The 12,913-nt window shown below is 36.9% G+C and overlaps 1 protein-coding gene across 1 annotated transcript in view; it reads right to left on the bottom strand.

Moving 5' to 3' along the window:
• Positions 1-3,691: 3,691 nt before the first annotated feature.
• LOC107711990 (probable G-protein coupled receptor 61) overlaps positions 3,692-12,913 on the bottom strand; it is a 13,667-nt gene continuing 4,445 nt past the window's right edge. Inside the window, exons 2-3 of the mRNA XM_016517103.1 lie at positions 5,455-6,429; positions 3,692-4,859 (exon numbers count right to left, since the gene is read on the bottom strand). Of these exons, the coding sequence (XP_016372589.1) occupies positions 4,164-4,859; positions 5,455-6,168 (1,410 nt within the window). The 5' untranslated portion in view covers positions 6,169-6,429 and the 3' untranslated portion in view covers positions 3,692-4,163. The remainder of the gene's footprint in view (positions 4,860-5,454; positions 6,430-12,913) is intronic.

Below are 12,913 nucleotides of genomic sequence, written 5' to 3' on the forward strand. Positions count from 1 at the left end.
GGACGACAGAATAAGATGACAGTTAGGACGACAGAACAAGACGACAGTAAGGACGACAGAATAAGATCAAGAACAAGACGACAGAACAAGACGACAGTAAAGACAACAGAACAAGACGACAGTAAGGACAACAGCAAGGACAACAGAACAAGACGACAGTAAGGACGACATGTAAGACGACGTTAACAGACAACATACATGTCAACATATACTGATTTACCTGAACAAGTAGGCAATGACTGTAGACAAAGACAAATGTATAGTACAAAGCACAAAGCAGTCGACTCATTTTTGACACAAATGGAACCTCATAGAGAAATGTCACAGAAGATAAGTTACTATGGAAACACCAAGTCCCACAGTGGTTGAGAATAAAGCCTGTGTTCCTCCACTGAATCACAGTTGAGCTGAGTCTGGATTTGTTTAGTCTCACTGTGGATCCCGGACTTAAGAGCAGGAATGATCCTTTTTACCTGCATTCAAATGCAATATATGGATACTTTAACACAGAGGCAGGTTCCAAAATTAGCTGAACTGTTTTATACATATAGAAAATATTTTAAGTCCGTTTAAACTAGGATCCCTTAATGAATCCCTCACCCCTGTCTAAGATCACATGAAATCTCATAGGTGAAGTCACCTGTTGGCTTTATCTCTGGAATGTATCACATCCCAATATTATAGTTAGAAAATATGCATACAGATTTCAACATTTCAAACTATATGTGAGGACGCACAAACTGATCTCTAATCAGCAGTGAGGAGCAACGTCCCCCAGTGCTGCAAATGACTTCACAAAACTCTCAACACCTTCATCTCTCAGCAGAGCTAAAAGGTCAGGTTGTTTGAACTTCACCACTAGGGGCCTCCCTCTTACTTACCAAACATCAAAGTACACTGATGTGAGTCGCACTGATGTGTGTTTGTGCACATGAGTGTGTCTACATCTGTTTGTGTGTGCATGTTAGTAAATATGTGAATATATGCACACTATGTGAATGTGTGGGGAGGAGAAGAGAGAGAACAACACAATGTGAATAGGAAATGTTTCCATCAGCAGCACTGTATTTGATAATAATGGCGTTTGCCCTCTTATATTGAGTCATTTTCTGTCAAGATGAGTTTACGGAATTATTTCGAGATGCCTTTCAAGGCAGTTATTAATAGAGAAATTAAGCATTATTGTTATTATGATGGTATCTTTATCTTTCATACAGGCAAAAGTCTAGGATGTGAATAAAAAATAGTTATTATATTTTAATGTTAATAATACAATTCTATCAAAAATCAATTATATTTATAAATGTAAACTTATAAATTATATATACATTCCTTTTCAAAAGCTGGGGTCTAAGATTTTTTAAATGTTTTTGAAAGAAGTCTCTTTTCCTCACCATATATATATATATATATTTAGGCCTATTCTTTATTCTATTATTATTTTACTAATATACAGTAAAACAGTAATATTGTGAAATATTATTATAATTTAAAATAATTATTTTCTATTCTACTATATTTTACAATGTGTAGTCACATGAGTCACTTCAGTGTCACATGATCCTTCAGAAATCATTTTAAGATTTTCTTATTATTTCTTATTATATGTCGAAAACTGTTGTACTTCTTAAATTTTTATGGAAATCCTGATACATTTTTTTTTTCAGGATTCAAGTTCAAAACAACAACATAAATGATAAATGATACATGTCACTTCTGATCAATTTAATATGCCCTTACTAAGTAAAATTTTTTTTTTTTTTTTCAAATAAGAGTGTGTATATATAATAAAGATTGTTGGATTTTATTTACATTTTAGTTGCTTTGTTACTTTTTCAACCCAGTATACTATTCTCTCCTCTCCATTTTAACTAAACAACAGTCAGTGCTAATGTCATACAATGGAAAATTAGAAACCGTGTGTCTTTACTGCCTTTCTCCTCAAACACTCAAAATAGCAACCACCAAAATAGCAAACACTGAATTTGGTTAAATGGAAATTAACTTTAGTGTATTTTTGTATGCTGCTCATTCTGTTTATGGCAAAACATTGCAGCACTCACACTGCACAGACACAGGAACTCATGCTAGGTTTACCCGTAAACAAAAGGCCATTTGACACTGAGATGAGTCTTGTTTGCATCACAAGAACAACGAAGAAACAACACAGCTTCTTTTAATAATGCAGAAGACTGCTGAGAATATCATCTTATTATAAACCCTTTTTCATTCCTCAAAGTATTTTACACCGACTGTTTTGGCAATCCAACATACTTTAGGCAACACAATTGAATTACCATGCATGTCCAAAGGTTTTTGTGTACCATTCCCACAAAACATTTTTAGTGATATATCAAAATTTAAACAGTCTGGATAGCTACTGTAATATTTTGATTATTTAAAATAATATATAAGAATATATGTATCTATATCTTGTCTCAAACTTGTTTTAAGACATTTCACATATGCAACTGTTCTGTTTTTGAACTGGCTGATATCTCTGTCTGGACATTTTTATGGTTCCTGCAGTGAGCAGAGAGATATGAAGTGCCATCATTTTCTACCAATATCTGAGAACTCAGCTGATGATTCAGATCTAATGTGAAACTTGCTAATGAGAGAAATACTGCAGGTGTGGTACAATCTTCTTCAAATCCAAGAAATGAAAAAAATGATAATAACAGCAGTGTTGCCAGTGTCTGTTGGTAGTGGGTGGAGAAGTACAAAATCTAAAAGGACATCTGTTGTGGCACATGTTTGCAGCTGACCCGATTGTTAACCTTTTGTCAGAGACTATCTGATTGTCCCTCGCCATTTTGTTGATCAGGTGCTTCAACAAACCCAAGGCCCCGGGGTGGGTGCCGCCATCTTAATGTCACAAGGTGTGGAAAATGTGACTGAAGGCAGTTTTTACTCCTTGTAAACACACTTTTTTTCCAATCTGAGATTGTATCTCTTTACGGCTTATTAGCGAGGCTTGCCGTATGAATGTGCATCTTGATGAACTTTCAGAACATTTTCAATTTGGGAATTTATCACATTCTGCTAGGTTGTTGTTTTGCATGTCCTTCATTGTTCAAATGACCAGAATACACAAAATGCTCTCAATTTGTTTTTGTTTTTTTGATGGGCCCGAATATACACAATCGTTCAATCGCTTTTTTTTTAAAAGAAATTAATAGTTTTATTCAACAAGGATGCATTAAATTGATCAAAAGTGCCAGTAAAGACATTTATGATGTTACAGAATAAAATTCTATTTCAAATAAATGCTGTTATTTTAACTTTCTAATCAAGGAATCCTGAAAACAAATGACAGTTTCCACAAAAATACTACTGTTTTCAACATGAAATCAAAAAAATCATTTGGTGTTCACCACAAAAATAATTACATTTTGATATAAATAATATTATATATTATAAAATATTTCATAATAGATATTTTACAATATTAATGTTTTTTGAGCAAATAAATCCAGCATAAAATACTTTTTTTTTAAACATTTTAAATATCCCCAAATTTTTAAAGAGTAGTACACAAAGAAAGGATGAAAGCCCTTGTACACCACCACAGACTACAGTATATGTGTTTCAATGGTTTTAATTCATTTTTGAGAGAAAAAAACAAACAAAAACATTTTTTTTTTCAAAATATGACACTGCTGACGGCCATAATATTTATGGTAACTAAAGAATTAGAATCTACCCACCACACAAACAACCTTGGTTCAATATTAGTGCATGCTCCAAATTGTGTTGTTACAATAATACTGAGTTATTAACCAATTTTATACTCATTTATTGTCTGAATTAACATTAGGAGCCTTAAAAATTTGTAACATCGACCACTTGCGGTTCATACCGCTTTTTGAATGCAAATTCCACGTCACAATGTTGCTTCCATGTTACATTGTTCGAACAAATGTCACTGAATCTTTGTAAATAAGTTTCTGTCTAGTGGTAATGTGCTGGAATGAGGTCATTTCATCAGTCCAACATCTCTCCTCAAAAGAAAAAATATGCTTTGAGTATGACAGAAACCTACCAACCAAAAATTTAAAACAAACTATGTACAAATTTGTCGGCAGAGTATAAAAAGACCCAATGGTAAAACATAGCAACAATATATGATACAATAAATATAGATTTCACATCTGAAAATATCAACCTTGCAGTTCCGATTTTGTCTTGATACAATTGTCTGATATATTAAGATCGTTCATGTGTTGGTGCTCTATGAACTCCGAGGTCTCCTCCATGATCTGGCCAGGAATGTGGAAGTCAACCGATGGCCCGTGGAGCTCGGTGGAGAGAGGATTGTCCTCTTCCTGTTGAGGGATGGAGATGCTTTGGGAATTCCTTGGCCGCATATTGCAACCTGTGCCCTGAAGAAACTGGAGAAAATTCTCCTCAATAGAAGCCTCTCGACTAGGCAGCTGTTCTTCTTCCCCGGGAAGCCCCCACTTGAAAACGAAGGCCAGGTTTCTGGTCAGCTCTTCCCTGATCTGCCTATTCAGACAGCCGTAGAAAAAAGGATTGGAGGTGAAGCAGAAGTACCCGATCCAGGTGAAGACGTCCTCCAGCTGGGCCATGCGTGCGAGGGATTCGTGAGAGGATGGCATGACGGTGCAGTACAGGTGGAAGGAGAAATAAGGCAGCCAGCACCCAAGGAACTGACCCCCTACGGCGACTAGGACCACCGCAGCCTTGCCCCCGCTGAAAGTCCTCTGAGGGGTGGTCCGAGCTCCGCTGAGGCTGGCCGCCATGCTGGAGCGGCTGCTCAGAGATTCAGAGTGCGGCCGGGGAGTCTCCATCCATGTGGGGACTGGCCCTTGCTGCATGGCAGCAACCCTGGCCACCTTAAACATGTTGTAGTACACCACAAAGATGATGAGGACTGGACACAGGAAGTACATGAGGGTAAAAAGGACCATGAACACCACTTTGGGAATTCCTTGGCCGCATATTGCAACCTGTGCCCTGAAGAAACTGGAGAAAATTCTCCTCAATAGAAGCCTCTCGACTAGGCAGCTGTTCTTCTTCCCCGGGAAGCCCCCACTTGAAAACGAAGGCCAGGTTTCTGGTCAGCTCTTCCCTGATCTGCCTATTCAGACAGCCGTAGAAAAAAGGATTGGAGGTGAAGCAGAAGTACCCGATCCAGGTGAAGACGTCCTCCAGCTGGGCCATGCGTGCGAGGGATTCGTGAGAGGATGGCATGACGGTGCAGTACAGGTGGAAGGAGAAATAAGGCAGCCAGCACCCAAGGAACTGACCCCCTACGGCGACTAGGACCACCGCAGCCTTGCCCCCGCTGAAAGTCCTCTGAGGGGTGGTCCGAGCTCCACTGAGGCTGGCCGCCATGCTGGAGTGGCTGCTCAGAGATTCAGAGCGTGGCCGAGGAGTCTCCATCCACGTGGGGACTGGCCCTTGCTGCATGGCGGCTACCCTGGCCACTTTAAACATGTTGCAGTACACCACAAAGATAATAAGGACTGGACACAGGAAGTACATGAGGGTAAAAAGGACCATGAACACCAGCCGTTGGGACCCTTCCTCAATCCAGTGGAGTGAGCAGCACTTTGGTTCGACGATTTTCCCCATAACTTTCCCCAGAGCCGGACCCGGCTCCTCTCTATCGAGCGCCCAGCCGAGTAAAGGGAATGCAGACATGAGGATGGCTTTGATCCATATTCCAATCAAAACTGAAACCACCAACCCCACAGTCATTTTCACCTCGTAGCGCATGGGATGAACGACGTAGTAGTATCTCTCAACATTGATGGCTGAGATAGTGAGGATAGCAGCACTGATCAGTCCCACGCTCAGACACAGGTAACCCTGACAAAGAGCCTTGTTGAAAAAACCCTGACCTGACAGCATACCCAGGGGCATTAACACCAGGGCCGCAATGAGATCCACCAGGCAGAGATGGAAGACAAACACAAATTTACGTAGTCGCGGCGTCCTGGCGATGACTGTCATTACAGCTAAGTTGCCCACTATAGCCAGTATGTCCATCAGGAGCATGGTGCACAGGCCAAGTGTCTGGAGGAGGTGTCCATCTCTGGGCTCACTCAGTCCTGAGGCGTTAGGCTGGGTTGCGTTCGGACGCCAAGAGGTGGCGTGGGTGATGTTCCACAGTGTGTTGTAAGCGGTTGTATGCTCCATGAGAGGATGGAATGAGGATTGTGGGCGGAGGTGATTCTCATGGGACTATCACCCATCCTCCCCTGCTGAAAAGTGGGATCCAGCAGTACCGTTCGATGGTGGAGCTCTGTCGGCGTTACGACATGCTGGTAGAGGTCGGACTATGGAGTTGGGGCTGATTAGGGTCGCAGTGTCCAGTTTCATCTTCAAATCTTCACCTCTGAAATCCCTGGAGCTCCACTGCGCTCAAAGTCCAGCAGCTCCAAATTAGACATGATGGAACTGTGAAAAGAGACAATAAAGTTAGCAAGCAACTTTTAAGGAATAAGCCATGTTAGTGCTGGATTAAAAAAATACTGACTTTCCGATTAATTGTGATATTCATTTAAACAAACTTGATATGTATTCTTAATATCCTAAGATGGTCACCACACAAAAGAAATAATATTTTACCCAAAGTTGTAGTCCGAGTTGAATGTGGTAAGATAAAATGGATGTGTGTTTCAACTGAGTTGTTCTCACGGGCTGCAAGTAATAACAATCCAGTTCACAAACAAATGACTCTCGTGAACTGTTTCGATTTAGCGAATCAAAAAATATACAGGACAACTAGTGTAGTCCAATTCTCAAACAAATGACTCTCATTAGCTGGTCTTTTTAATAAATCATTCAAAAAGATTAACAATTAGGAGTTACTGTTTGAATCAAACTAATGTATCCTTCACTAATTTAACTTACTGAATCCATCAGAGCAGTTACTAAATCAACAATAAGTTATCCTTGCAAGTTACTATCATACATTCATATATAGGTAAAATGGATATTATAACTAAAATATATGCCCAAGTGAATTGGAATCAAATCAAATTGAATCAAAGGCTTATGAATCAATCAGATTCGATAATGAAACCTTTAACAGCCCTAAATTCACACAAACATACAGTTTGTGCATGAAACACACCCTTCAAAATCCTTTTACACTGTTGGCAATCATGTGCTCTGTGTTTATGGTCATAACCTCACCTTGCACACTACCTCACATGCATCATTTCTCAAATTTACAATATCATATTTTACTGTAAAAACACTGCTTTGTTTCTCCACAGCATCAATCCATCCAGTTTTTCTCTGAGGGCACAAACTCTCCCTTGTGACACAGTGTGGTCAGTGTTGTGACAAGAGCTCAAAAGCATCTCTAATTCAGCTATAAACTGTTGTTTTAGGACATCTCTGTGAGCATAGGACTCTGTTTTCTGGCCAAGGCTTGAGACCACAATGATCTCATGGTTAACTGATTGTAGTAGTAAAGGGAAGGGGCTGTTCTGTACCTCGAAGGTATCACAACTGTGGTTTGGCTAGACAAAAAGCAGTTTGGAGCTTCAGTGGCATGATTATCCACATGACTATGATGAGCTTGATTGTGATGATAATAGTGATAACTTTTAGCCCTTCTTCATCATCTTCATCATAAGGTTTGGGTGCTTTAGAGTTTTTTTTTTTTTTTAAATAAGTTAGCATAAAAAAAAATACTAATACTTAAAATAGTAGGGTATTTTGACTTAAAGGGACAGTTCATCCGAAATGAAAATTCTGTCATCACTTTCTCACCCTCGTGTTGTTCCAAACTTGTATGACTTTCTTTCTTCTGTGGAACACACAAACACAGTGTGGTCAGTGTTGTGACAAGAGCTCAAAAGCATCTCTAATTCAGCTATAAACTGTTGTTTTAGGACATCTCTGTGAGCATAGGACTCTGTTTTCTGGCCAAGGCTTGAGACCACAATGATCTCATGGTTAACTGATTGTAGTAGTAAAGGGAAGGGGCTGTTCTGTACCTCGAAGGTATCACAACTGTGGTTTGGCTAGACAAAAAGCAGTTTGGAGCTTCAGTGGCATGATTATCCACATGACTATGATGAGCTTGATTGTGATGATAATAGTGATAACTTTTAGCCCTTCTTCATCATCTTCATCATAAGGTTTGGGTGCTTTAGAGTTTTTTTTTTTTTTTAAATAAGTTAGCATAAAAAAAAATACTAATACTTAAAATAGTAGGGTATTTTGACTTAAAGGGACAGTTCATCCGAAATGAAAATTCTGTCATCACTTTCTCACCCTCGTGTTGTTCCAAACTTGTATGACTTTCTTTCTTCTGTGGAACACACAAAGATATTTTTAAGAATATTTCAACTTTTTTTGTCCATTGGACCCCATTGACTTTCATTGTGTGACCAAAATAAATAAATAAATAAACAAATAAAAAACAGACATTATTCAAAATATCTTTTTTTGTGTTCCAAGGAAAAAGACATACAGGTTTTGAACAACATGAGTAAATAACAACAGAATTTTTAATTTTGTGTGAAATACCTCTTAAAGTGAAAACAGCACTAAATGTCATCCACAGACTAATTAATACACATACTTCAACAAAAGGCATAAAAAGAATGGAAAAAAAACAACAACAACTTTTTGATCTGGGATGTAGGGGCTCAATGACACAATAGTGATTGGTGGACTCAATACCTTTCCAGATAACCTCCTGGGATTTAACCTGTGATGTTTACATAACTAGGCCAGAACCATTAGGATACCACTGGTTTTTAGTTAAAAGTGAATACAGGAAGTTATTACCTTAAAGGTGAAGTGTGTAATTTGTGGTTAAAATACTTCTGTCACAGTTAAATGTGCAGAAACCTTCACAAAAAGCACTTTCACAAAATAAATTTACATGCACAGTTACAATTGTGACCCTGGAGCACAAAACCAGTCATAAGGGTCAATTTTTCGAAATAAAAAATTGTTGATCTTGACCTATAAAAATTGAATAAATAAGCTTTCCATTGATGTATGGTTTGTTAGGATAGGACAATATTTGGCCGAGATACAACTATTTGAAAATTTGGAATCTGAGGGTGCAAAAAAATCAAAATATTGAGAAAATCGCCTTTAAAGTTGTCCAAATGAAGTTCTTAGCAATGCATATTACTAATCAAAAATTAAGTTTTGATATATTTACGGTAGGAAATTTACAAAATATCTTCATGGAACATGATCTTTACTTAATATCCTAATGATTTTTGGCATAAAAGAAAAATCTATAATTTTGACCCATACAATGTATTTTTGGCTATTGCTACAAATATACCCCAGCGACTTAAGACTGGTTTTGTGCTCCAGGGTCACAATTGAGCTACAGCAAGTTTGAGTACAGTCCATGACAGAAAGCTAATAAATTTTTTGAAGGATTAACACACATGAAGCATCCTGTTTGTATTCCTGAGCAAGCGCACAATTCCAAAGTTAGATAGTTGACACAAATATGCAAATTATTCATATAATATTCACCCTCATGTAATTTCTAACCTGTAGGACTTTCTTTCTTCTGTGGAACATAAAAAGTTGTTTGGTTTGGTTACCAGCATTCTACAGAATATATTATTTCTTTTATGTTCCGCAAAACAAAGAACGTTATACAGGTTTGAAATGACATTAACGTGAGTAAGTGATGGCAGAATTTTCATTTTTTGGGTGAACTATCTCTTGTAGTCCTATTAACATGTTTATACCACCATTCAGAGGTTTGGGGTTGGTATGATTTTGTAATGTTTTTGAAAGTCTCTTATGCTCACCCAGGCTGCATTGATTTGATCAAGATAAAAGCATTAATATTGTGAAATATTATTACAATTTAAACAATTGATATATTTTAAAAGGTTATTTTGTTCTGTGATTGCAAAGCTGAATTTTCAGCAGCCATTACTCCAGTTTTCAGTTTCACATGATCTTTCAAAAATCATCCCAATTTGCTGATTTGGAGCTGAAGAAACATTTATTATTTTTATACATTTTGAGAACTGTTGTGCTGCTTAATATTTTTGTGGAAAGTATCACTTTTTTGCCAGAATCTTTGATGAATAGAAAGTTAAAAAGAACAGCATTTGTTTAATAGAGAACTATTTTGTAACATGATAAATGTTTTTACGGTCACTTTTGAAAAAAAAAAATTATTGCATCTTTTCTTTAAAAAAAATTATATTACCAACCCAAACTTTGAATGGTACAAAACATTCTAGACAAAGCCGATATACAATCACACTGTCTACAGTTGGCCTAACTAAACAAAAATCTGACACATAGGGTTTTAGTCGGACTAAAGTATTTACATATTATACTGTATATATGTAAATACTTTATATATAAACAAATAGCTTGTTTGAGAATCTCAACCAGTTGGACACAGCCAGATTGGCTCAACCAGTGGCGTGTGTTTAGAGCAGTCATTCCATTTGCTATTTCATTAACGGTAATGGTGCACACTTCACCTTAAATTTGTGCTTTAAAAGTCACTTTCATTGGTATATAGCCTAATGTATTCCAGTTGAGTCATATTAAATATAACATCTGAATCATAAAATAAGTTATTTAAGATTTCACCAGCTAAAGTAAATTTTTAGGCTATCTGACCAGCTTTGATTTTGGTTTACACTCACTACAACTCCATAATAAGCACTACGGAGAAATACTCAAGTCAAGATCTGTGATCTAGAAACCTACATATCTATTACCCATGTCATGGCGCACTGTAAATAATCAACATGAAAAATCATTTCTATGCAAGTTTGCAATCATCAGCTAGTGAGGATTTTAATGCTCATGCACATGACGAGAAACACACAGTTTAGTGTTTGTTCAGTGGGTTTCATTTGTGTGTTTGGTTGTGGGAGAATTTAGGATTTTAAAAACAACCTGTGCTTTCTATAGGAAACAATTCAGATTAGCATTCATGTTCTTTAATGCATCTGCAGGGCTGCATTTAATGCATTTAAAAGCGGTCGACTTTCTGTGAACCCTCCTGCACTTTGTGAGACAAGAATCTGCAAGCAACTAGCAATCTCAGGGGCTGCCAAATGAGAAACATATGACCCTGTAATATGCACATGACTCAGTATTTATTTACTGCAATGAAAACTAGCTCTGTTGTTCAAAAACCTTGTGTTTTCCCCCTCCCTTCTTCTTTTTCTTCTTCTTCTCCTTTCTATGGCAAGCCATTTTAGCTTAAAATATTCCAAGCGTTATTCGTCGTAATTCCATTTTTACTAGTAACAATTCAATTAGAGAGCTCTACAATTTAATTCTTACTAGTAACAATGCCAATTTGAGAGCTCTCTAAATCTATTTTTACTAGTTATAATTACAATAAGGGGGCTCTCTAATTTATTTAGAGAGCTCTGCAATTGTATTCTTACTAGTAAGAACTGAATAGAGAGCTCTCTAATTCAGTTCTTACTAGTAACAATAATGATTATAGAGCTCTGTAATTGAATTAGAGATCTCTGCAATTACATTCTTACTCTGCCAATTAGAGAGCTCTCTAAATCTATTTTTACTAGTTATAATTATAATAAGAGAGCTCTCTAATTCAATTAGAGAGCTCTACAATTAAATTCGTACTAGTAAGAATTACAATTACAGAGCTCTTTAATGCAATTCTTACTAGTAACAATACCAATTGGAGAGCTCTCTAATTCATTTCTTACTAGTAAGAAATGTAGTTACAGAGCTCTACAAGTGTATTCTTACTAGTAAAAACTTGTATTCATTAGATGCAAAACAGATTTGCTACAACCATTTCCCTTTCCAAATCCTGCCTGTGGTGATACACTTCAAAATAAAAGCCCCATAAGCATGAATTGATAGCATTTTCATTGCGTCAGAATGACAATAAGAGTGAGATGACAGTTTGGAAAGGTTTTGTTTTAATATTTAATCACTTCATTAATTCACACCTTTATATTACTATAATTATTATTATTTCTTTATTTCAGACCCTTAGATCCATATCACAAAAACGTAAATAAAGAGTATAGTCTTGAAAATACTTTACCAGACAAAATATCATCTAATTTTGGTGTTTATTATGCACTGTAACATGCATGCAGAATTTGAGCTACATATATAGGCCAATCAATAGGTTAATTGTCACTCTTGACAAAATGTGTTTCTTTCTTTCACTTTCTCTTTCTTTCTTTCTTTCTTTTTCTTTCTTTCTTTCTTTCTTTCTTTCTTTCTTTCTTTCTCTCTCTCTGTCTCTCTCTCTCTCTCTTTTTGGTCAGACATTAGGCAAAAAACAAAAATAATAATAATAATAATTGCTACATTATTTTGGGGGATTTTTTTGATAAGCTTAATTAGGCGAAATTTTGCTGAGTGTTTTTTGTGCTGGAACCGTGGCCGATTTTGGCCAGTATGTGGCAGCATGGCTTATTGAGTGATTCATTTAAAAACACAGATTCATGCAAGTACGAAACATGTTTCTCTGAGATGCGCAACAGGGGCCTGTTCTTCGTACCTCGCTTAATACATCTGAGATGATTTGATAGATGCCAGATCTTCTAATCGTGATAACTGATCTCTGGCTAATTTGGTTCTTCAAACGAATTTGCAGATTTGATTAAAGGGGTTATATGATGCTGCTAAAAAGAACATTATTTTGTGTATTTGGTGTAATGAAATGTGTTTATGCGGTTTAAGGTTAAAAAAAACATTATTTTCCACATTTTCCATTATTGTTTCTCCTTTATGCCCCGCCTTTCTGAAACGCGTAAATTTTTACAAAGCTCATCGGTCTGAAAAAGCAAGGTGTGCTGTGATTGGCCAGCAACGGTCCTCCATAAAATGTGCTGCATACATCTAAATATTTGGGTCGAAGTGTTCTGGAACAGTGTTGTAAATACAACTTAACCACTGATTTCTAGTCGTGTCC

This window comes from Sinocyclocheilus rhinocerous, unplaced genomic scaffold (genome assembly GCF_001515625.1).
Source record: "Sinocyclocheilus rhinocerous isolate Xijiao unplaced genomic scaffold, SAMN03320098_v1.1 scaffold1168, whole genome shotgun sequence".
In the NCBI taxonomy this organism is placed as follows: Eukaryota; Metazoa; Chordata; class Actinopteri; order Cypriniformes; family Cyprinidae; genus Sinocyclocheilus; species Sinocyclocheilus rhinocerous.